At 44.2% G+C, this 24,495-nt stretch overlaps 1 protein-coding gene across 1 annotated transcript in view; it reads left to right on the plus strand.

Moving 5' to 3' along the window:
• Dgkh (diacylglycerol kinase eta) overlaps positions 1-24,495 on the plus strand; it is a 179,682-nt gene that overhangs the window by 81,262 nt on the left and 73,925 nt on the right. The window contains 1 exon segment of the mRNA XM_028878585.2: positions 1,560-1,640. Coding sequence (XP_028734418.1) covers positions 1,560-1,640 — 81 coding nt within the window.

Below are 24,495 nucleotides of genomic sequence, written 5' to 3' on the forward strand. Positions count from 1 at the left end.
TTCTGTGGGCAGATGTAAGTTCATAGCCCAACTCATGCACAGTCCACAATGTGCCTGTGGCTATCATGTGCTACCGAGAGAAGTCTGAAGACAATGTACATGCTGAGTGCTTTCACAGTCCTGGGCACAAATAATCTCTTCATTATGGCAGCAATTAAGAGTTAAAAAAAATCACATTGTAATAAAATTGAGACTTAAAGTAATTTTTATGTAACAGTTGCATGAGATAATAATGTAGTTTGGGAAGAAGATTCCCTATTAAAACTTATATTTTAATGTTGCCTGAAAAGAAATCATTAGGATGCCAGAGGAATAATCATTTCCATTTTTAAAAATGCATGTTCCTGATATAATCAGTAGAGTCATTAGTAGAAACTGAGAATGCAACCAGTCAGCAAACCTAATTCTTGGTTTGTGGAACAGCAGTCGAACTGAATAACTGAATGCTCAGGTTAAAGTAATAACAAAATCCAGTAATCTTATTTTAAAAGCCTAATGTTGACTGTTGTCCCTGCTGCGGCTCCATGTTGTCTTTGCACATTCCTCCGTAGAAACATCGACCTCTTGATTACCTGTGACTGTGGCTGTGTGCCTTGTGAAGGTGCCCCTCGAATAGTCCCATGTATGAGATGACGAATTTGTTTTCTGCTGAGAAAACTGTTGGTGCCTTTGCATAGCCTTTCCCTGGGACTCCAGTCCTCCATGTTTAAGAGTCTTTGCAGTGAACATTGTCTGTTTCATGTACTGGCCACATTGTACACCCCTTCCAGTTTGGGAGCAAGTCTAGTTGAATTAAAGTAAACTAATAATATTACAGTAAACAATGTAACCCCCCTTAGTATAACTCCCTGTTTGGGAGAGTGGAAGCTATCAGGAGGGCGAGACATGTTTCTCTGCAGCTGTGGAGGTGAACTCCACTTGTGTGGGAAGTTCACTGACTTGAAAGCTGAGCAGTGACCAACTCACTAAAAATGGGAAAGATGCATGCATGTGCTCATACTTCCTAATGCCTAATTTGTCCTTTGAAAGAAGTCCCGTTTTTTCCTGCTGCAGCTTTCACCAGTTTTTGATTAAAATAATGTTTAAGAGCATGAGAGAAACACGGTCTTCTGTTTGCAGAATATGGTCACCATCTTATTTGGACACTTTTTGATAGACAAGAACAAGGTCCAAAGCATTCAAAGGTCCAGATCACCGTGATCTGAGCCAGGGCTAGTTCTCGGTCTCCATTCAACAAACCTGTGGGCAACGATGCCTTCGACTGCCTACAGAGTTGCCTCAGGCTTTAGGGTATGAGAGGGTGAGTGTGTGTGTTGGCTCTTCAGTTGGTTCTTCTAACCATAGCAGACAGGCTTCCAGAAGACAGCGGTCAGTTGTGTAGGGTGGCCATGTTGAATGGACTCATTCTTCCTGAGACAGACTTGTGTAGCATCCCTAAGTTGGCGTTCATTTTTGAGTCCTAATTCTTGACATCATTTTCGTTGTCGTGGGCTGAGAGTGAAAAGGTACTGAAGAGCTGGCTTCCTACATAATGCATTTGTGTTCTTGTTTATTAACAGTCCTTGATATTTGATGAAGTTGACCTCTCAGATGCCAGCGTCGCTGAAGCAAGTACCAAAAATGTCAACAACAGCTTTACGGTATGGTTATGTTCTCTGTCCCAGGGCTGTGGGGTGGCAGTTCTTAAGCATGTGCAGGTGCTTAGTTCAGTTACTGACACAATTAACTCTAATCAATATGTTTTACATTCCAACAACAAATATATGATCAGTTATTGGCTCAGTAAACTTGGGTCTAAATGTGTTTTTCAAATATATATTTTTGAATATGTACATTTAAATATGTTCATACATCTCTCTCTCTCTCTCTCTCTCTCTCTCTCTCTCTCTCTCTCTCTCTCTCTCTCTCTCTCTCACACACACACACACACACACACACACACACACACACACACACACAGTGGCTCATACCTGAAATCCTAGGAAGCTGAGGCAGGAAGATTGCCATGAATTCCAGGGCAGCCCTGGGCTACACAGTAAAACTGTTTTAAACAAACAAACAAGGATTGTTTTCCTTTTCGCTTTTATTTTTGTTGTTGTTTTAGTTTGGTTTTTGAGACAGGATTTCTCTATGTAGCTCTGGATGTCTTAGAACTTGCTCTGTAGCCCAGTTGACTGACAGAGATCCACCTGCCTCTGCCTCCTGAATACTGGGATTAAAGGCGTGTGTCACCACTGCCCAGCTCCTTTTCATTTTTTTTCATTTTTGTGTTTTTAAAGTTTGTACTTCCTTTAAATTAATCCTTCACTTAATTCTATTGTTCTTAAGCATTCAGAACCTTTGTTATTTGTCTTCAGTCTTAGAAAACAACATTTCTCCTTGTATTTTCATTTCAGCTGCTGTTCAGGCAGCTGCTGTAGCTCAAGCTTCCATTTCTCTCCATTTAGGCAATTCATCAGGGAACTTTTAAAGAGGGCCCCTCTGTTCTGTACTAATCAGAGTTGCATTACTTAAAGGAATAGCTTGTTCACCATCACCTGCAAATTGCATCTCCACTCCAAAAAAAAAAAAAAAAAAAAAAAAGATCTTGTATGATGCCTCTCAGTGTCCAGATGTTGACTTTCTCCACCCTGCAGCCCAGCACGCTCTGCCCCAGCTTTCCTGTTCCCCCTGACTGATTTCCTTCTACCTGTGGTTGCTGAAATCTTACCCCTTCCCCCATTCCTCCGCTTCTTTCATGTACAAAATCAAAATATAAATTGACTTCCCATTATATCACTGACATTTATGATAAGCAGAGGAATGCCGCAAAGGAGATGTAGACGTGTGTATCTATATCATCTATTTGCATATGTAAATCTCCCTCTAGATCTTCCCTAGTTCTGGGAGCTCTGGTGGTTCTTCCTGCGGTGGCACACTCCTTAGCTCCCCTGTAATGCACTGCTTTCGCTAAGTCACACCTACCCACACTTCCAGCCCTCACACCAGGAAGTCGCCGCCACTGACACCGGTGTCTGTCCCTTGGGTGCACAGAGCATGGGAGACAGCCGGGTAAGCACACAGAGAGGACCACGCTAGAGGTGAGCTCTGGTGTGGAGCTGAAGTGGGGAGAGGAAGCGAATGGATTCAAATGTAGTCTTATTGATTTATGGGCATGTGGGATAATTCATAGTGTAAACAGTGCTTCGCTGCTCCTTCTCCCCAGGGAGAGTTTAGTTTGAGAAGAGGAAAGCCAAGAATAGAATCCTGGGAAAAATGTTAAAATGTAAGGTTTCGACCAGAGGGGCTGAGCAAGAAAGAGCGTTCTTACGTGAAGAAGTGGAATCACCAGGCGGTGATGTCATAGGAACCCCGAAGTCAGAGGGTTTCAAGATGGAAGTTGCTAGACGTCAGGTGCTGTGGAGAGGGCGAGTCCCGGAGGAACTGAGAAGGTGACTTCGGTTTGTGAACTTGGGGTTCGTGTGGTCACGTGGCCGCGAGTGGTTTCCCGGGTGGATTGGCATGCCTTAGGCTGCACTGTCAACTCAGAGTGAGACCACGGGCTCTTTCCTGAGGCTCGGCTGTCGGAGCACAGACCGACAGGGGGTGTTTGCGTAACGACCGCATCGTGGTTTGGTTGTTCTTTTTCACTGTGCTTTTGAGCCTGTTTGCATGAGGAAGGGAAAGAGCTATTAGATGAGGCAAGACTGCCGAGTGAGCCGATGGATGGAAGAACCAGGGCACAGCAGAGCGCAGAGCCGAGAGGGAGGCAGGTGTGGGCAGCAAGCATGTGTATTTCAAGCCCAAATAGTACCATTTTCTCAGTGAAACCGAAGACCAGGTTGCGAGGCTATGAGTGGGAGCCTGGGAAGGCTGAGAATAGCTTCTGTGGAGAGACGGCTTGGAAACCATCAGGGACCTGTAAACTATGTCCACTAAAGACTGGCTTGTAATGTCCATCCAATCTGTGCTTATAGAATAGTCTTTAAATTAATAGGGAGCAAGCAAATAGATTGATCCAGAGCGGTGGTTTATAAGGCCTTGGGGCAGAAGAGTAAAGGTAATGCTGGATGCTTGAAACGTCAGTAGCTTATAGCTTCGCCTCCTCTGCGCTCAGTGCTGGAGGATAAAACAGCGGAAAGGCAGAAATAGCCTTGCTATTATCTAAGCAGGCTCCGATAAACAAGAGGAACCTTGGGGCTTCCAAGCCTGAAATGTTGCTTGTTATCCAATCCTCCAAGTGAGGGTGGGCTAGGTAAGACAGAAAGAACCTTGCTATTCTTACCGGTGGGACTAGCCATTTGCCTTCCTCTGGGAGCGAACAAGTGTGTGTGTATGTGTGTGTGTGTGTGTGTGTGTGTGTGTGTGTGTGTAGAGTTAATCTGGAGGGTCCCAAACAAGTGTGTGTGTGTGTGTGTGTGTGTGTGTGTGTGTGTGTGTGTGTGTGTGTGTAGTTAATCTGAAGGAGGGTCCCAAAGTTTACAGTGTAAGGGTTAGAATAATTTCAGGTTGGGGGAAGGGGCTTAGGGCAGATACAGGCAAAGGACCTGGAAAAGCCTGAGATTATGCAGGTCACCCGTGCAACTGTCCCTTGCCTTCAGCTGCATTTGTTTACCCCTGGTGTAAAGAGGACTTGCCTTAGGTGAGTCTGTATTTTTACCACGACTCCCGGAGGACAGGGACTGGGTCTCTCTTTGCACTTCATAGCACCTTGCTCCTAAGATCAAAGTGTCTGTCAGCTTGAGGAGACGTGGTGGATATGTTATCAACCAACTGGTCTTTCTGAAGTTTGTTAGACTAGAGATGTAGAGGCTGAAAAGGTAGGCTGCTCCGCGTTGTACTGCAATAGAAAGTTCTACTACTTGGTAGAACTTTCCACAGCATAAAATGGAGCAAAAGGCATGTTTTCAAGTGGTAATTGGCAATCCTCCTGTTTAAATATTTAAATATCCTGCCTCCCTAGATCGTCTTGATGGCTACTGACACCGCTCTTTTAGCGGGTTGGTGTCAGAGGTTAATGGTGCCGTGTGATGGGATTGCGGTTGGAGACCAGGAGTGGCCAAAGTTTGGTCTTCCTGAAGTCCCTAAGGGTAATATATTGACAAGAAATGGTGGTGCATGGACAATCTATAAATAGTTGATGGAAAATGGAAAACCTACGCTTTGCTTGAAAATGAATGCTCAAATGAATGCTCTGCTAAGATGGTTTCTATAGTGAGTGTCCTACAGTGCGGAGTAGCTGCTAGCCTATGCCCGAAGCAGCTCAAGATCACCTCTGCATTCAGTATCTGAGTCCCACTGAGGCCCATGGGCACCAAGACCGTGGAGCCACGGGATTGTGGGCGTGGCTTAAGACCTGAGTACACTGGGCATAACATAGTGTCCCGTTCCAAGTCTTCCTTTCATATCTGTGTAACTATCTGATGAGTAAATTAGGTTGGTGTTCATTAAGTCATTTCTAGTGTAAATTTTGCCACGATGGGCAGAGCTTACAAGTTTAGGTTCTGAAGTCAAACATCCTGGCTCAGCCCTGTTATGTGGCCTTGGCCATCTGAGTTAATCCCTTGAAAGAGACCTGCAGTGGTGGAGGTCCTGCTCCCTAGGGCTCTCAGTATCAAATGAATGTGGTAACGTATTAAATACCTGGGGCAGGGAGGAAGGAGCACATGCAGTTTAGTAGGTGCTAGTGGCTGTTATCCTGAATGTAGTACCCATCCTTCCCCCTCACGATTGGCAGTATATGGCCAATTTCTGAAAGTGTGGGAACTTTGAAGGTGATGTAGATGACTTCCACCTTGAGGAAACATTCCATCCTACCTTTCTTTGAGAAGTATCTGGAAGATGAATCACCATTTTAAAGAAGCTGTATTGGTATTTAGATCTTCCTCTGAGATAACTGGCCAGGCTTTGTGTCACAGACCTAGATAATCCCAGTTGAAGCTGAGGCAGAAGACTCAAGCCTGACTGCAGGACAGTTCAAGGCTGATTAAACTGGGCAATTTAGTAGGACCTTGTCTCCCAGTATAATGTAAAATAAAAGTGGCGGGAGGCTGTCTGTCTGTGAGAGAACTCTTATCGGGGATGTAGGGGGCCCTAGGACCAGTCCCCAGCATTGGGAGCTAGTGGCAATAGATGGCAGAGAGCAAGCAGCATGGAATTTGTGTGTGTGTGCTTATTTGTTGTGCTTAGAGGGCATGTGAAGATTTCGTGGTTAATTTAGCCATCCTTAGCATCTTTCAGTGCTCATTGAGCTGTGTGTGGAGTTTCTCTGTTGGTGCATGTGCACGGGGTTCCTTGCTGGGTCAGATGCAGGCACCCTGTGAACGGAAGCTCCCATGTCTAGATCTGAGTGTTGGAGTGGAGAGCTTTTACTGCCCAGGGTTACTTGCTCAAGCAGGTATGCTGGAAGCTGCTTCTTCCTACTTCCTCTTGCTTTAGAATCACCTGGGAGACATACCTTTCTCGGTCTGAGGGCATTAACAGAGAGAGGTTTAACCAGGAGGGGAAGACGCACTGTATATGTGGGTGGTGTCATCCCCTAGGCTGGGAGCCTAGACTGAACAAAGAAGACAGCCTAAAGAGTGTTAGCCTTCTCCTTTCTCCACCTCCTGGTCTGAGGAGATGGGGGAGGCTCACGCCCCTGTTCCTGCACCCATGGAGCTGACTGCACACTGCTGCCTTGTCCAGCCTGCTGTGGTGGGTTCTCTTCTCGAACTATGAACTTACATAAGTCCTTCCTCCCTTCAGTTGCTTCTTGTGAGGCATTTGGTCACAGTGGCCAGAAAAGACACCAGTATGGCATTTGATTATGATTCTGGCAGGAGAGTTTAAAGTGTTTGCATTCAAAGAAACCAGTAAGCCAAGAGAATATACCATGGTGGGCCTTACAACCCTAGGAATTCTGCATCCATGCCATCTTTGACTGAGCAGCCTGGGTTTAATGGGAAGGAAAGATGTCCCTGGGAGTTTGTTTCTGTAGTAGTTGATTTCTGTTTATTCTGCTTTCCCTTGGCTTCCTGTCACTCGACAAAGTTCAGCTTGTCTCTCTCTGAAGAGGGATAGCACATCCTTTGAACCTAAGAAAGTGTCAGTTTGCTTTCATCCAGCAATGTCTCAATATTTAATTCCTAAGGAAATGACTGAAACTTGCCTTTTTTCCCATGTGATTTGTGAAAAGCATGACATGTAAAGGGTACATAGATAATCACCTGAGTGAATGATCCTTAGCTAAACAAGTTACCTACCCTAGTTACCAATACCGATTCTTGTTCTAAACACTCTGTCCCTGATATCTCACTTAAATTTTTATACCAATCCAGCGAGGCAAGACAGTTGCTATTGCTATTAGATAGACAAGGAAACAGAGAAGCAAGCCTCTGAAACGGGAACCCGTGTCAGATATGTAGCCTCAGTCTGCACTCTTGACTACTCTGCTGGCCTACCTCTGTATCTGGCCGTTTAAATAGATGTGACTGTGATAGTGGTCCTCTGATTGGCCCTGTGTTCAGCTGTCTTTTCTACATCAAGTCAGTGAGAATCTTAGGCTTCACTACCAGACACATAGCAAGCACATGCTGGTCACACTCCAAATCGTGTGTATTACAGAACATTCGGGATACTGGATAGTAAAGAGAAGTGCTGGCTAAATGATCTCACAGAAGAAGGTGATCAATATTCTAAAACTGTCTGGGAATCCTGAGATTGAACGGAATGTAAGGACTTCTTCTTCTTCTTCTTTTTTTTTTTTTTTTTTTTTTTTTTTTTTTTTTCTTCTTCTTCTTTTTTTTTTTAATTAAAGAAGTTTGGGAATATGGGCTATCAACATGGGCCCCGTAGGCTAAGGATCTTGTCACACAAGGCTGGCAAGCTGAGTTGAATCCCCAGCACCCACATAAAGGTGGAAGGAGAGGACTGAATCCACAGAGATGTCCTCTGAACTCCATACATATGCATCCTGATGATGATGATGACGACGGTATTTTAAAGTTTTTGGGATATTTGAGGAATTATTACATAGAAGAGGCAGCAATAGGTTTGTGTGGTTGAATTCACAGGGTTGATTTCAACTCAACATCAAAGAACTTTCTAACTAGAATCATGTAATAGAACAGGCCGCTTGTGAGGTAATGACCTTGCCCATTGTTGGAAACCTTCAGTTGTCTTCTTGCCTTGTAGCTGACAGGGGCTGTGAGAGCCTTCAGGACAGGCCTGGGTTCAGAGCTGACATGAACTCCTCAAGGTTGGAAGACCAAGAGCTGTGTAAATGTGGGGCTCTCTTTGGTTTGGGATGGTCAAGGAAGCATGGACAGGAGTGACTGACTTCACGGTGGCCTCGACCCTTCCCATGTGCTGTGGATGATACCACTCAGCAAGAATCAGTGACCTCCCCAGAGGGCTTGGAGGGGTCAGTGACCTGGTGTCAGTGTGGAGGAGCAGTGAGATGTGCTGATGGAAACAGAAATGTCCTTCCAGCTTTAAATTCTGTGTCTTCGCTCATTGCCCAAGGCTAATTTGACAAATAGCCTGGGTTTGTCAAATGAATGAAAGCAGTACTTGTGTTGAATCAACAAATGAGTGATATTTATGAAGTTTTTTCCTTTGGGAAAACTGCAGCCTTTCATGTTTAAGCATAGGCACAGAATTTTCCCATTTTCCTCCATGATGTTTGGTTTTTCATATCTCTATAAATATTTGCATCTTTATGAAATTTTTACGTTATATGCAGTGACTCAGACTATTTTTAAAGCAATAAGTCTTACAGACATGATTCTTGCCTCTTATGAATCATTGTAGTGGTCTCGACTTTGATTACACAATATTTAGGAACCTAGTCTAATTATTTTAGCCAGTGTAATTATTTTATGTCTATGTTGATTCAAATATTTTATAATACTTTAAAATGACTCTATGTTAACATACTACTTACAGGCTGAGGCAGGAGGATTGCTATGAATTAGAGGCCAGTCTAGGCTACATAGTGAGTTCCAGGCCAGCCTTCCTTTTCTTCCAAACAAACAAACAAACAAACAAACAAACAAACAACCAAGTTCTTATCACTGGGCCCATTGCCAGGGTTTTATGAAGCTGGTGTCCTAGGTGGTCTTTAGTCTGAGCCATTTTGTGCAAGACCAATAGAGAATTTCTGTTGAGATGAAGTTTCCTGAACCTTGGCGGACTGTCTTAGAGGACTGACCTCCCCAGTGTTTCTGCCATATTGTGGTGTCCAGTGAATGGCAGCCTGCCACACTGAGCCTTGGGACAAATGAGGAATCTGTACTTTCTGTAGATATTTCATGTACAAGGCCCTTCACAGGTTCCAAATACAAGGTTCTGAGCTGATTACATCACTGTCACCCTGACCCCCCCGTTGTCCCTTGTAACTATATGCAGTTAGTTAACCATTAAGAACCCATCTTTTCTCCGTAGAATTTCTGCATGAAAACGGGCAAGGGTGCCTGTCTCAGATATTGAACCGGGGCAGGGCTACAGCCTCTCCAATCATCCTGCTTTGCAGAGGATTTAAAAATGTCCAGGCAGCATGTCACTGACAGTCTCAGTCACATGTAGATGCATTCTTTGAGAAAGGGCTGCATGTTTTACTTGAACTTTAGTGCATTTATTTGGAGGAAGGGTTCACTCAAAAGCACTTGGGCCCCGTATTCATGTAGGTGAATTCTGATTTCTGATACCCATTGGCAGTACAGACTCTAGGGCTCTGTACTCAGGTCAATGTATCCTGCCTCATGCCAATGCCTGGAATAGGGACCTAATGTGGGCAAACGAGTTACTGGTCAGAGTAACAATTTTAAAAATAGAATATTAAATATCTGCGTATGTCTAAAGAGGGCCTGCTAGCTGATATTCATCTGAATGAAGCAGCAAAACTCTGAATTGTGGAGCCTTGCATCCTGGATGACATGTTCTAGGGAATAGAGTTCATCCTTATACTTCACAGATAATAGCTTCATTGGACAACTTCAAGAATCAACCTTTTAGTTTTTAAAACTGTATTTTAACAATTCTTTTATGTTGAATGTTAAAAAAAATTAAAATAGCACCAAGGAAAGCCTGTTCTTTTACAAGATCTTAGCGATTGAAGGCAGAAAGCAATAAATTTATTTATGAAACCTCTTGGCTGTATAAAACAGAATGAATAGTGAGTATGTAGCTGCTTCTCATTTTATATCTCACTTGATTATTTCAATTAGCCCATGGAATATTCTTCCTTCCAGAAGTCAGATTAAAGGGGTTGGGGTTCAGAGAACTTACTTTGGGTACATTTTTATAGTTATCTAAAGGCATCACTAATATTTTAATATTGAGTGCGTTCCATGAGAATGAATGGCCTATTAGAATTTTCAGGTTCATATGATGGTAGCAACCTGGTAAATGATCACCTTCTGAAAGATGTCATTTTATGTCTATGAATATTTTGTCAGTACCCATGCCTGGTGCCCATGGAGACTAGAAGAGGGTGTCTAGTCCTTTGGAACTGGAGTTACTGATTTTGTGAGCTGCCGTGTGGGTACTTGGAACTGAACCTTAGCCAGTGTTCTTAATGCTGGGCCCTTTCTCCAACTCCAAGGAGCACCATTGTTGGTAGAATGTGTTCAGATCTGGCCATTCATAGTGAAGCATCACCCCTTGGTAAGCAAGAAGGAAGTAGGGTGGAACAGGGATACCAGTTAGCAACGATCAGAGTACTTGTTTATGGTCTGGTGCCAAGTCTTATGCTGGTTGCTAGGCTGACTGTTTTCATTAGACAAGTGAGGAATAGACATTTTAATCTTCCTCGGTATTTTTTTTTTTTTCAGTCTCAGGTAATAATTCAGTTTTCTGATAAAGTTATTAAGTTAGAGGTTGCCCAAAAGAGGGTTTCAGTTTAGTAGTTGTTGCCTTAATCATTTTCATAGTCTTTGGACTCAGTGTACACTTGGTCCAAACTAGACTTTCGATTCATGATGACAGAGATAGGTATGTGTTCGAGAAGGATAACTGACAGCCCAGTCTGCTGTGGACCAGTGAGATTGGACGCCTATTGGTGGCCGAGAGGTGGAGCGCAGGCAAGCTGGAGACTTGTCATTTTCCTTGGTTTCATCCGTTGACACCGGCTGGTAGGTGAGCTAGAGCTAAAGGGTTTGGTCAGTCCTGAAACTCAGACTGCATTAGCTAATCAGGGTTGAGGGTCAACCAGCCCTCTCAGAAGCTTCTGGTACACTGTTCCCACTGGCAGGGAACTCGAGGCAGAAGTTAGTCTTTTGATTTTTGAGGGAAAACAGGCTAGTCACAAGAAACCAAGAGTACACCTGTCATGAGAGATGTCTTTGAAACAGTAATCCCTAAAAAAAAAAATTGCAGTTTCCCTGGGAATCTTATGCTGGGAGACACACTGTGGAAGCCTGGCGCCAGCCAGAGGAGGAACTTGTCTCTAAGAAAGAGATCTCACACAGCTCTGACAACTCGTCAGAGCACCTTGCTGCAGGAGAGACAGGAGCCAAAGCGACAAGAGCGGGTGAGAGCACACCGTAGCCATGATTGCTTAGTTATGCATCCTACATCTTGTCTTCTCAAGTTACTCTCTTCTTCGCGATGTGGCCACGCCTCCTCCTACTTACTCTTCCGCTGGCCTGGCTAGCAGGTCCCAGAGGTCCTCCTGTTCCTACCTGCCCAGGGCTGCTGAAGCTAGCACCCTCTCAGCTTTTGATGTGAGCCCTGGGGATAGAAGTTTGGCCCCCAAGCACTCTACTGGCTGAGGCATCTTTCCAGTTGTGTTCTAGCTTCTGCACAAACCTTGTTCATTTTCTGTGCCAGAGTCCCGTGAACAAGTAAGAGTGACCCGGTGGCCGGCAGGTCTTGCAAAAGCCACTGTGTTTGTTGGGGCCACTGTGCTGGCCGCTGCAGAGCAGCTGTGCCTTCCTGGAGCCTTGGTAACTTTTCGTGTGACTGTACTTAGCAGCGTTTTCATGATGGGCAGAGATAGGTCCACCAGCAAGGACTGAAACTGTTAACCTCACAATGGCTGTAGAAAAAAAATCTCTGGAAGATTCTAACCTGGGAGTTGCTGTGAGCAACACACACTTCACAGGAAAGAGTGTAAAGAGATTGCTGCATGTCTTGATCTGAGCCTTCACTGCCTCAGCTCTGGAATCAGGAAGGATAGCGAACCGTTCCATATAGGCAGACTACACACACACACACACACACACACACACACACACACACACATATACACACACACACACACACACACACACACACACATACACACACACACACACACACACATATACATATCTATCTATCTATCTATCTATCTATCTATCTATCTATCTATCTATCTAATAGAGGCATCGGTTGTACATTGTCATAGCAAGAGACTGGAAAGAACCCAGATATGTCAAACGGAGACGATTGAATTATGAAACACATCACAGCAGAATGCTATGCAGCCATTTGAATTAGATGTGCGTGTGTAAACAATACAGGCTGATTTTATTCAATGAGAAAACTCAGCTACAGAACAGTTAAGATTCCCTAACGTTACTGTGTGCTTGTGTATGCATGCATTTTTTGTGTGTTTAAACCGCAAGGGAGCACACAGTTCTCACATATAGATAGACTGTCTCTGGAGAGATACACAAAGAAGCTGACCCGTGTTTATCTTTAGGAAAGGAAGTTGGTAACTGGGGCAGGTTTAAGCTGCAGACATTTCCATTCTCAAAGTGTTTTGAATTTTCTATCAAGAATTATGTATTCCCGACCCTCTCTGGCAGCTTCCCATCTGGTGCACTTGACAAGAGTCAGGGATTAGCATGAGAAGCATCTTGGGCAACAGCGCTCCATCCAAAGGAAGCCTGATAGGAGGGTGGCCTGGCTGTTTGCCGTGTGAAGGAAGGAAAGAAGAAACAGGAGGCCTTGTGCAGAAGGCTAGAGGGCTGTGGTCAGAGTGAGGGGGATGAGAGGAGGAAGCTAACGTAGAACTGGATTTGGGGTGTAAGTAGTACTTGAATCAAGAGTAGGAAATAGATACAAAAGCAGGTTGGCAAGAAGTGAAAATGGGACGCAAGTCCTGGATGATATAAACTTCAAGTAATTGTAAGATCTCCTGGGAACATCGAGCAGGCACTTGGAGAGGTGTGTCAACTCTATTAAAGTGATTGGAGGGTGTTATTTCCATGGCTTGTTTTAAGTGCATAGCAAAGCCAAGTGTCCTCACCACTACTCAAGTCTGAGCATGGACTAATGGGAAATTTAAGTTTTAGAAGCATCCCATTTTGTAGTGAGCGGTACAAAGCAAGATGATTATTTTGTTTTGAAATCTCCCATCGCCTATGTATTTCGTACAAAGCCATTTACAGTTAGAAACCAAACAGCTTGTGCCAAGGGAACGAAGCTAATGCATTGTTCCGATCTCCGGTACATTCTGAAAATGCTAAGTGAATGGTAACACTTTTAATGTGCTCATTAACTAATTACCACTAATTTACAGTGGGTGTGTCTGCAACAACCGACATAAATAATTTCTGATACACCATGATCCTCAGCATTACAATTAATGCAGAAAATACTGTTTCTCACGTACAGTGTAATACCCGGACACAACGCCATCTGAGAGTATGTACTTTGTAAATGCTGTGTTGCCCGAGGGTGCCTGGTTTCCAGTGACCTATCCATGAGTGAACGAAGCAGATTGTGATCATTATGGTTCATTTCGCCAACACCTTTCTTATGCTTTTTGTTGTTCATCTTCAGAGAGCACGCATATACCTGTGGGGTTGAGATAGTGCTGCTTACAGCTGAGTTATGATCACTGTGTATATGTTTGCCTATGTACAGGTGACTGTGTGCACGTGTGTGTGCGTGTGTGCGTGTGCTGTGTGTGTGTGTGTGTGTGTGTGTGTGTGTGTGTGGACACTAGAGGACATCGTTGCTTGGCTGTCGTTCCTCAGGTCCCACTCACCAGGTTATTTTTTGAGATAGTGTCTCTCATTAGCCTGGAACTCATCAAGTGGACTGGGCTGCCTGGCCAGAAGGTCCCAGGAATTTGCCTGTTTCCACCTGACCAGACCTGGATAAGCACACAGCACCGTGTCTGGCTTTCAGTTCTGAAGACTCACGCTCAGGTCCCTGTGCTTGCAAGGCCAGCATCTTGCCCACTGAGCCAACTCTCCAGCCCCCTCTCGTCATCATTTTTAAATAAGAAAAAATGAGTAGTGTGGACTACCAGCCCAACCTTCCAGAATGGGCAGCACAGTCTTTCCCGTTCTTTTGTGCTAGGTGCTAGGAAGGCGGGAAGAATTCAGTTCAAATCTCGTCCACGGCCCTGGTGACTTAGAAAACCCTTGAGCCTTATGGTCCTGCAAGGAAAACAGATTGTTACTGTTTGAGTTATGCCAACATATTATACAATAGGAATATATTCCTGGCCTGTTCCAATGATCCCATAAATAGCTACTTATAATATCTGGACGTATAAAATTCTAAACATCCACACTAGAACTACCTAAACTTGAAGCTGTGTTCCAGGCCATTAATTCTGCCTCCAAAGTAGCTAATAAATGCCTTTCACTTCTAGCACACACTCAGATCTTAATGGAATGATCCAGGCACAGCAGCCCGCCTGCATCCTAACATGTCTTCTCTTGCCTTTCCCACACTTGAGAGACTATGAGGGAGTATTTATTGGCAGTGAGAGAGAACACTGAGATCCATGTTTGTTTGTTTGTTTGTTTCATGGAAATAGACGGTAGAATTTATGTTCTACATTAAGGCAATTAGAAAAAATAACTTCAGTTGTATATGGGAGTCAGATTAACATGGAAAGTGACATTGCCAAGAAACCACGATTCCTTAATCAAGAATTCGGGGTAAATTCGGTTTTGTCCCGCTGAAAATCACAGTGAAGACCTCACCAGTGCTAAACCCACCGGGTCACTGAGCTCCATCCCTGGCTCCAAGGAGACTGTGTGAGGAGGGAGCCACGCTGACTTTGTCTTAGGAAAAACCGCTGACACTCATGAATTCTGGCAGTGGGATTGAGAGCTACTGTCCGTCAACACCCCCTTCCCATTACAGTCGGTGCTCAGAGGCCTTAACTTGTGGGCCTCTGCGCACACTTACTGCCTGGACAAGGAAGATGACATTATTTGAGAAATATGGGTTTGGTCTTAGAGAAGGAGGTAGGAGGCCAGACACTTGGCCTGGTGGCTGTTTGAGTTCAGGGCCAAACGTTGCTTAGGATGTTAGCGCGTGTAGGGAGACTAGGACTCTCAAGTCCCTCACCCTAGCCTTTAAAGAGTCGAGGTTGGGGTTGGGAAACATATCAGTGCTTGTTCAGTTTGCTTTCTGTTGATGTGATAAACACATGACCAAAAGCCACTTGGGGGAAGAAAGGGATTCTTCGGCTTACACTTCTGGGTTACAGTTGACCACTGAGGGGAGTCCTGGCAGGGACGGCAGCAGGAGCAGAGGGCGAGACCACAGAGCAGCGCTGCTTTCTGGCTTTACTGCAAGGCTCATGGTCAGCAGCCTTTCTTATACAGCCTAGGCCCAGCCGCCTAGGGACATTAAAAACTCACAGTAGGCTGGACCCTCTGTGCCAACTAACTGTCAAGAAAATGCCCCACAGACCTGCATGATCATCGGCCAGTCTGATGGAGGCAGTTCTTTACTCAAGGGTCCCTCTTGCTCAGTGTATCACGTTAGCATCCAAGATTAGCCATCACAGTCCTTTCAAAATGACCAGCGTTTAGGATGATTCTGCCCCGGATGCCACTTACCCCTGCCTACCCCCTCTTGTTGCCTGTTTTATTTCATTGCCTCCTCCGTGCTCCTTGCCTGTTTTATCTGAAGCGGAAAGGCAAATCTCACTCATTCCACTTCACCCCACACTCTCCGGGAAACATCCCTCAGTTACCACAGGGAGGCTCTCGCTCTTCTCCTCCCCAACTTTCACCCCAAATATTGCTGGAGCAGCAGAACACTTCACCCCCACACTCTTTGGGAACCATCCCTCCAGCTGTGAAGGGGAAAGGCTGAGCTGAATACAGCTGTGCAGTTCACCGTCGTATGGTGAAGGAATATTAAATCACTTCATTTTCCTTGCTAGAACAGTATACCATTGCTATTTTTATGTTTACATAAGAAACAACAAATTGTGGACAGATCATTTAGTGGTTTTTTTTTTTTTTTTGGCAGTATGTTGTACAGAATTAATTCATACTTAATTGGAGATAAGGGAGGAGTCAGTGCCTTTCTGCCAAGGACAGGAGTCAGGTATTCCTACAAGAAAGAAGAGAGGCACACTCCTGGCAAGGATGGACTCTGTCACTCAGCAGCTTCTTAGAATAACTGTGTTCTGTACTTCTAAAGTTCCCACCAGAAGTTACTCTTCAATACTTGACTCCTGTCCTCACCGACCCCTGCCACAAGTGAGTCATGTGTTTGATTCTGCTGTAGAATTCTCCCACATCAGTGTCATTGTGTATTGGTAATTACTCGATTTCCAGTTCAGTTGTTGAAACCAATATTACCTCCCAAGGTACACAGCTTCTCCATGCCAGAAAACTTGGCAGGCATGGATGGCACAGACTTCCTTGTGTTCATAACAAGCCCACCCTTTTATTCTCAGCACCTCTGGGGGCTGTTTTGACTTTTGAGATTACAAATCTCCATAACAGGACCCCCCCCTTCACAGCCCCCCACACACACCAGAGATCTCTAAGTTGTTTCTTATTCAGTTAATGTGATTGACCAGTAAGAGTCTGTCAGAACAGAAGTGCAGATTGACTTTGAAAGGTCTTTAAGAGTGAAAGGTGTGTACGTGCTTGCGTGCGTGCGTGCGTGTGCATGTGCGTGCGCACATGCGTGCATGTGTTTGATGTACAAATATAAACATGGTTCTGTGCTGGTATTCCATAAGGAATGATCGAGAGTCCTGTTTGCATAGTATGTTGCCTACATAGTAAAATTTTTGAGTGAATTTCATCTGTAAATTAGTAATGAAGTATGCGTGCGCTTTACTTTAAAGTAAGTCAGCTTTAATTTTATCAGTGCTCTATAATGTCTTTATAAATTATTCCATTTCATCTTGGATATGGTGAAATTTGTGTTTGAGGACTTTTTTTTTCCCTCCTTAACCATTCGGTGTAACTTCTGTAGTGTTCACATAGAAAAAAAATGAATGTGTGTACATTCCAACAATTTGATAAATGTGTCTTCTTTTTTAAAGTTTGTTTTTATGTTTATCAGTATTTTACATGCATGTGTCTATGCACCACATGCATGCAGTGCTCAGAGCAGCCAGAAGAGGGTACCGGATCCTCTGGAGCTGGAGTAACAGGAGGTTGTGAGCCATCCTTTTGGTGCCAGAAATTGAACCCAGGCCCCCTGGATAAAAGTGCTTTTAATCGCTAAGCCATGTCTCCAGAATTGTAAGGCTTATTCTTATCCTGAAATTCTGTTCACTTAAATTTACTGTCAGCTGAAAATGCTCAGGGCACTTTCCTTGGTCAAAGTGCCCTGAATGAACTCGCGGTGACATTATGTCACACTTCAGTTCCATTATGTGCTGTACCACTAATGTATTGTACTACTACTGTTATAATGCCATTTCTTCCATTAAAATGTAAGCAACCTTGGAAGAAAATGTATTTTAAACCTCTATTATCTATTAATATCCCAGAAAAAAAATAGGTAAATAATTGTCATCTTAGAAAACAGATGGGCTTGAACAGTGAGGTAATCAATTGGGCGAAATACTGACCCCAGACACTAGACTACTTGGGAAGCTAAATTTAAGACTCAAATGCACATCCCCAAAGGGACCGGTATTATTAGAAGCTGATGAATTGGCCAGGTGAGAGATAGGGACCTTAGCTGTTTGTCTCTCTACCTTTAAATTCTGGTTCAATGTATGTAAAACAAGACTGTGGTACCAACTTTATACAGAAGAGTCAAACAAGACATTAGAGATCATAGTCTCGTGGTGTATTATGTGAGGTGTTGGACATGGAAGGCTCTGTTAGGCTGGTGACCCCAAAAGGAGTAATGTTGCAGGCAGATCAGAGTCCTGTGGTCTGGGATCAGAAGGATGCCAAAACAGAGACAGAGAAATGGGAAGGTTAAGAGAACCCTTTTTGACATCGTTGAGACCAGGCACTGCCTTTACTGATAGGAAAGTTAGGCACTTAAATCACCTCTCATGGTTGATAACCTGGGTGAGTGACAGAATCTTTTGGGTGGCTGTGCCAGAGCACATCCAAAATTGCAGCTGAAATGATCCTCACCTCCTTCGAAGCTTTCTGATGGCGCTTCTGAGAGTCGTGTTGGGGCTCGGATGGGCTCGTTTTGGATGAAGGTGCACACCTGTGCTTTTGCACGGCTGTGCTCTTGGGCAGCGAAGGTCCCCAGTGTACTCTGAAAAAATGGGGGCATCTCTGTTCCTAAAATAGTCACTTAAGATGCGTGATCACATTGCAGTTTGGCACATTTAAGTTGTCAAAGTGAATTATTTCACGCCATAAAAAAAGAATGAGAAAAAAGGCACCATGTATAATTAAAGAGCTGGGTCTAGATTTCATAAGGAAGGATGGAAGTATATTAAGACGTCAGTCTACAGGGATAGCAAAGCCAGTGTTAAAAAGGCTCACCCTTGGATCTGATTAGTCTGTGGAGAAAGTCAAATTCTAATAAATATGATGATAAAGTTATTATAGCTCAATTACAACTCCTGCTGTCCCGCTCTCCAGGAAAGACTTCTCACTCTGTGTGAACTCGTATTGCAGCAAGGTGGATCCAGATTAAAACACAGCTTGTCCCAGAGTGGATGCAGTCAGGTAGAACGTTAGATCAGAAATAAGGGTTTCCTAACAGAAAAAGCTGTTGGACTTGGAAAATGACCAGAGAATGTCCTTTATGGCAGAGCCGGATATCTGAGTTAAAATAAGGAACTCTTTGTCTTCTATAGCTTAGGTATGATAGATAGTAACAATGGCGTGTTAGAATATTCTCTCGCTGTACAGGGACTCTGACCTCTTCATCTTTGCATGCTTTCTTCATTCACCACTGTTGCTTTAGGTAAGGTTGGGTGTGGTGCAGTAGAAGAATCCCCCCTGCCCCCCCCCGCCCCCCAACCTTAATTTGTTGGTTATTTTCTTTGTCCAAGGAGGTTGTCGCTGGGTCACTATCATAATTCTGATGATGTCAGTTTACTAGGCTTGGGGTTTTATTGCCAGAGACCTCCATTTTTGATCAGAGCTCTCCTGACTTTCATTTTGGACCACAAATACAAGCAATAAGTATGAAACCTGTAGATGACAGTGCAGGTGTCGTCTCCGTCAGTGGTGAGAGACAGACCGCCTTTAGTGAAGCCTAACCTGAATCGTCTCATCAATGGACCCCGGACCACCATTGAGCTACCCCTCTGTCCCTCGTTAGCTTTGGAAACACTGAGGCTCAGAAGCATCGTCTCCGCCCCAGAGACAAAAGAGGATGCTGGTGGGATTTAGGCTAGGTTACCCTGACGCCAGACAATTCCCTCTGATTCACTGCTCTTTAGAAACTCCTTTCAGTTTTGAGCTCAAAAATTGTTGTATAGAATGCAAATTACCTGTAGACTTTGGTTCTCAAACTTATCTCCACTTTGGAATCACCTGGAGGGGTTTTTGTTTGTTAGTTTGTTTTTTAAAGGATTGGTACCCATGCCTTCGTTGGATGAGAGGGTAGTAGCTCTAATTGGGATTTGAAAAGCAAACAGACCAGGTGATTGGGAGCTATAGAAGAGCTCGAGGGGTCCTACTTAGGTCCACCCTACCTTTTACTATTCTTTTTAAAACATACGCAATTTCATTCATTTAAAAATTTCACGCAGTATATTTTGATCAAATTCACCCCCCCTTTTCTTCCCCCATTCCTCCCAGATACAGCTCCCACCTCTCCACACCCTCCCAACTTTTGTCTTTATCATTTCCTCCTCCTCTCCCTTCCACAGTCCAGTTTGTGCCACTCACTTCCTCCTTGGTGTCGAGCCATCCACTGCGACGAGGTTGGCCTACTAGGGGTCACACGCTTGAGGAACACTGACTCTCTTCCCCAGCAGTTCCTTAGTCCGGCATGGGAACTCACGAGCCCTCCTGTACCATGCTATACTGTTCACTGTCTTGGTCTTGTGCAGGGAACCACAGCGGTTGTGAGCACACAGTTACATTGCATCTGAAGAACTGCTTTGCTCCGCACCTCTCCAAACCACTGTCTTTACAGACTTTCTATCCCCTCTTCCTCCATTTTCCCCCGGAGCCTCTGTGTGAAAGGGTCTGCGTGAGGTATTATGGGGTGGCGGTGGTGGAGTGATATAGATTGTAGCTGAGCATCCCACAGATATTTATTCTCTGTACTTTGATCAGTTGTGGGTTTCTGCATTAACCACTGTCCGTTGCTACAAGGAAACTTTTGCGATGAGGTCTGAGGTCTGCACTAATGTATGGTTTTAGAGATGTGTCCTTAAAGCTCAGTTTGACATTGTACCTGCTTAGCAGAATAACAGTAGTGGGTTTACCCAGGGATTATGAACTCCCCGGCCATGGATTCTTGGCTAAGGTCACAGTACCAGCAGGGATCTCCTCCTATAGAGTGAGCTTTGAAGTCCAATCAGAAAATGGTCGGTTACCTCTGTAACATTTGCGCCGCCTGTGGGTATACCTTGCCACACCAGCCATCATTTTAGTTCACAACGTTCACAGCTGGGTAAGATTGTTCGTGAACCTCCCACCCCTCTCCCAGGCTCCTGTCCCAGGCACCCTGCATAGTGCTTTCCTTCCAGTACTATGAAAGCTAGCCAGCAGAGGGGATGATTTCCAGTCAAAACCAACTTGATTTCTCCATGTCCCGAGACGAAAGTGTATGGTGCGTCTTCAGCAATAGGGCCTTGACATGAAGCTCTGATGGCCAGCCAAGAGCAACGGAAGTAACCTGTATTGTTTGTGTATGTGGTGGTGGTGGTGGTGGTGGTGGTGGTGGTGGTGGTGGTGGTGGTGGTGGTGGTGGGGTTCTTTGGAACACTGGTGACCAACACCTGGAGGCCAGGTATCCACTACTGACCCTGGACTTTTTATTTGACAACCTTTATTCCTCATGGAAGATAACTCCAGTTAAACTGTTTAGGAATCATATAAAACAGTAGGTTTCTACATAGCTTTGCCAAACATCTTTAGTATTAGCTGTCCTTCTTCCTGGGCCCCTCATCCTTCCCTCTCCTCTCCTCCCTCTCCCTACCAAAGCCTTCCTGTACAATTTTATATTCTAAACCTCCCATCTTTCTGTCAGTAAAAAAAAAAAAAATCAATTTTTTTTTTCACTGAAGCGCTATATATTTGCTTTAAAAACTGTAGATAAATGAACAAAAAATTAAATTGGTCTGTAATGTCTTGATTGCATTTGGCTATATATCTGGGTTTTGTTTTTGTGTCTTTTTTTCTGTACACATTAGCATATTTACAGTCTAACTTTGGTGTCCCAGTTCCATCAGAATTTATATTACTGCTGTATCAGACTGAATTAATTTTTGGGAGGGGGTGTTTGAATCAGGGTCTCACTGTACATAGCCCAGCCTGGCAGAGGAACTTACTATCTTGTCCAGGAAGGCCTCAAACGTTTTTCTGCCTCAGCCGTCCCTATTTCTGGGTGAGAGAGTCTCCTTACCCAGCCAGACTGGGAGATTCTTGAGCCTTGGAAGTGAGTAATAGTGTGGTTGGATTGATCGTTTGCCAGTGACTCTCACTGTTAACCGTTCTACTAATGGAAGTTTTTCTACTTTCCTAGGTACCATTTAGGAAAGCAATTTAGATGCCACTGCCTGGTACCCTAGCACTTTTCCAGACAAGTAAATCGGTGGTTTCCTCTGCCCCCTTACAGACTCCTGTGGCCAACCCGGTAGTGTTTTCTCTGGCTTTGGCAGAGTGTGCACATACTTAGTGAATGACAGGTGAACACATGTGTGTGCTCCAGAGTCTCGGGGGCTGTCATCGTTCAAGGACACTACTAGTTCACATGTGCGTGGAAATAGTGATAACTGGGGTAACAGGAAGAGCGAGTTACAGATCGGGGATAGGGAACACTTTAGGGTGGGTAAGCTTCAGATCCTAGGATGAGTAGCACAGCCTCTGGTTCCAGAAACTTCCTGGACTTGCCCCAACAGATGTAGGAAGATAGCCCTCCCCCCAGCCCCCCAGTGTGTGAGAGGAGTTCTTGTTGCATCCCCCTTAGGATAGGGGCTGCCTATGATCATAATAGAGTCCGAGGCAGATAAACTGCCAGCTAAGAAGCAAATAATTTTCTGAACTTGCCCTTCCTACCTCTCCCATATAAAATTTGGTGAGAAGCAGGGCTGTAGTGATGGAGTTCAGCTGGAGAATAACCAGAGTCTGTGTTGTGTCAATCCTATGGCTGTGGGAGGAGACCGAGTACATGGAAGCTTGGAGGGGAGAGGCAAGGCTTGCAGGCTGCAGGTTTGCTGGCCGAGCAGAGCCTGACTTAGCCTGGACAGCTGGGCTCTTGAGCTCTGTAGCTACAAAGCTAGCTGTCTCTGTTCCACAACATTTTATGAAGGACTGATATCTTTTCGTACTGACTTCTGAGAGTGTGGTTTTGCAATTAGTAGATTCTTAATTGTGATTAATCACAAGGCCTACCCATCAAAATATTTCTACTGCCTTTTTGCCTTTAAAAACTTACTTTGGGGTCTGAATTCTTGTGTATGATGATCTTCACTTGCTCATGACTGCTCATCTTTTAGCAAGTCTTGCTTCAAAAGTGGAAATCGCAAATATATACTCTTCATTAGCATGTAAGGTGTGCCTGTGAGTGAGTTATGCCGTCTTGCTGGAATCACTTAGAATTGAAGTATCTGTCTAGTTCCAAAATCTCTAAGAAAATTTAGAAGCCAACGCCTGCCTCTTGTTCCCCTGCCTTTTAAATTTGTGATGGCTTTAAAAGCTTCTTTAGTTTTGATTGTCAGTCCCGAGCTTTGCCTAGAATTTCACAAAGAACAAAATCAAAGAAGGGGATGACAGGTGAAAGGAACCCTTCTATTTACCCCCTGTCGTATGGCTAAAGTCAAATAAATGATAGAGGCAATACTTATTCAGATAACATTAGTGAGCCAGCGGAACATGGAGGTTTCTGGACGCTGTGCCAGCCTCCAGAGCCAGGAGTATATTATGATTTAATGGTACCTCTCTGCCACATTTGATGAACTGCCCTAGAAAAACATTTTGAAGCAATAAAGCATCCATTTGGCTTCCAAGTAATGAGAGAGGCATTGCTCTTTGCATTAACTATTTATTCAGGAAGAGAAGTGACCAACTGCTAATAAGCTTTACCCAAAGAAGGTCGTTTAAAACAAGAAAATTCGAAAGTGAGGCTGTCTTCGATTTCATGTGCAATTAACAAAGACGCAGAGCCGCGCGGTTGGTGCCCCCCTGTGCCATGTGACGGTGGGCTGGCTCTATTTAAGTTCGAGTGCCTGTCAGAAGTAGTGAAAGCTGCTGGGCTTCTGGAAGATGGTGTAGTCTAATGAGGCGGCAGTGGCTGGTGAGTGGCCCGGACGGGCTCCTTTCTCTGTTGCCTGTGCGGTAGACTTGCGTGCTTAGATCAGGGGTGGTTCAGTCCACCAGTTCCCTCTTAGGGAATGGGCCCCTTTCTGTCATTCATTACAAATTACTTTGAAGTGTATTTTAAAACCAGGTTTCAAGATGCATTCCGTACAGTAAGAATGCTTGTTTATTTGTGGGAGTCATCTTTAGAAAGAGCTAAATAGATGATTTTTCTTCCAAATCACTCATGATATCTGCTGTATATATATATGGTAAGATACTTAGTTTATTAGTTGATCAAGAGTTTGGACTCAAGCAATTTTTATATTTGTTGTATAAATAGATCTCTAATTTACGATTTGAAAGTAACTTCTTGGGAGGAACGCAGCATTTTGCTATTGTCTGGCAGTCCAGAAATGGGCCCTTCTTTGCTGTGAGTGCTTAGGTTTCAGTGATCTCAAGGCAGCAGCCACGCTAGGCTATGTTGATAAGCAGAATTCAGTTGGAAGCTTAGTCTGAAGCACCTTTGGTGCTAAAATCGCTTGAGTTCCACTCCACTTTCTTTAAGGTTCTTAATACAATTAATTTGCTTTTTCTCAGTGTCGTGAAAAAAAGAAATGAAAATCACAAATATTTTCTTTGCCTCTTGAATTTTTATGCTGTCTCCCACTTCGCTCTGACTAAAAAGTAATGCAATAAATTTCTACACAGTGAGAGGAAAAAGCCTTCATAGGACTCTTTCACAGGTAGTGGAAATCGCATAGTCAGTCGGTTATGAAATTTAAGACTACATTTTCAATTTAAAACTCTTTTCCATTTTGAAAGCTCTGTGTCATTCATTGCAAATTACTTCGAAGTGTATTTTAAAAACCAGGTTTCAAGATGCATTCCGTATAGTAAGAATGCTTGTTTATTTGTGGGAGTAATC

The sequence above is a fragment of the Peromyscus leucopus genome, chromosome 9 (assembly GCF_004664715.2).
Source record: "Peromyscus leucopus breed LL Stock chromosome 9, UCI_PerLeu_2.1, whole genome shotgun sequence".
Taxonomy (NCBI): Eukaryota; Metazoa; Chordata; class Mammalia; order Rodentia; family Cricetidae; genus Peromyscus; species Peromyscus leucopus.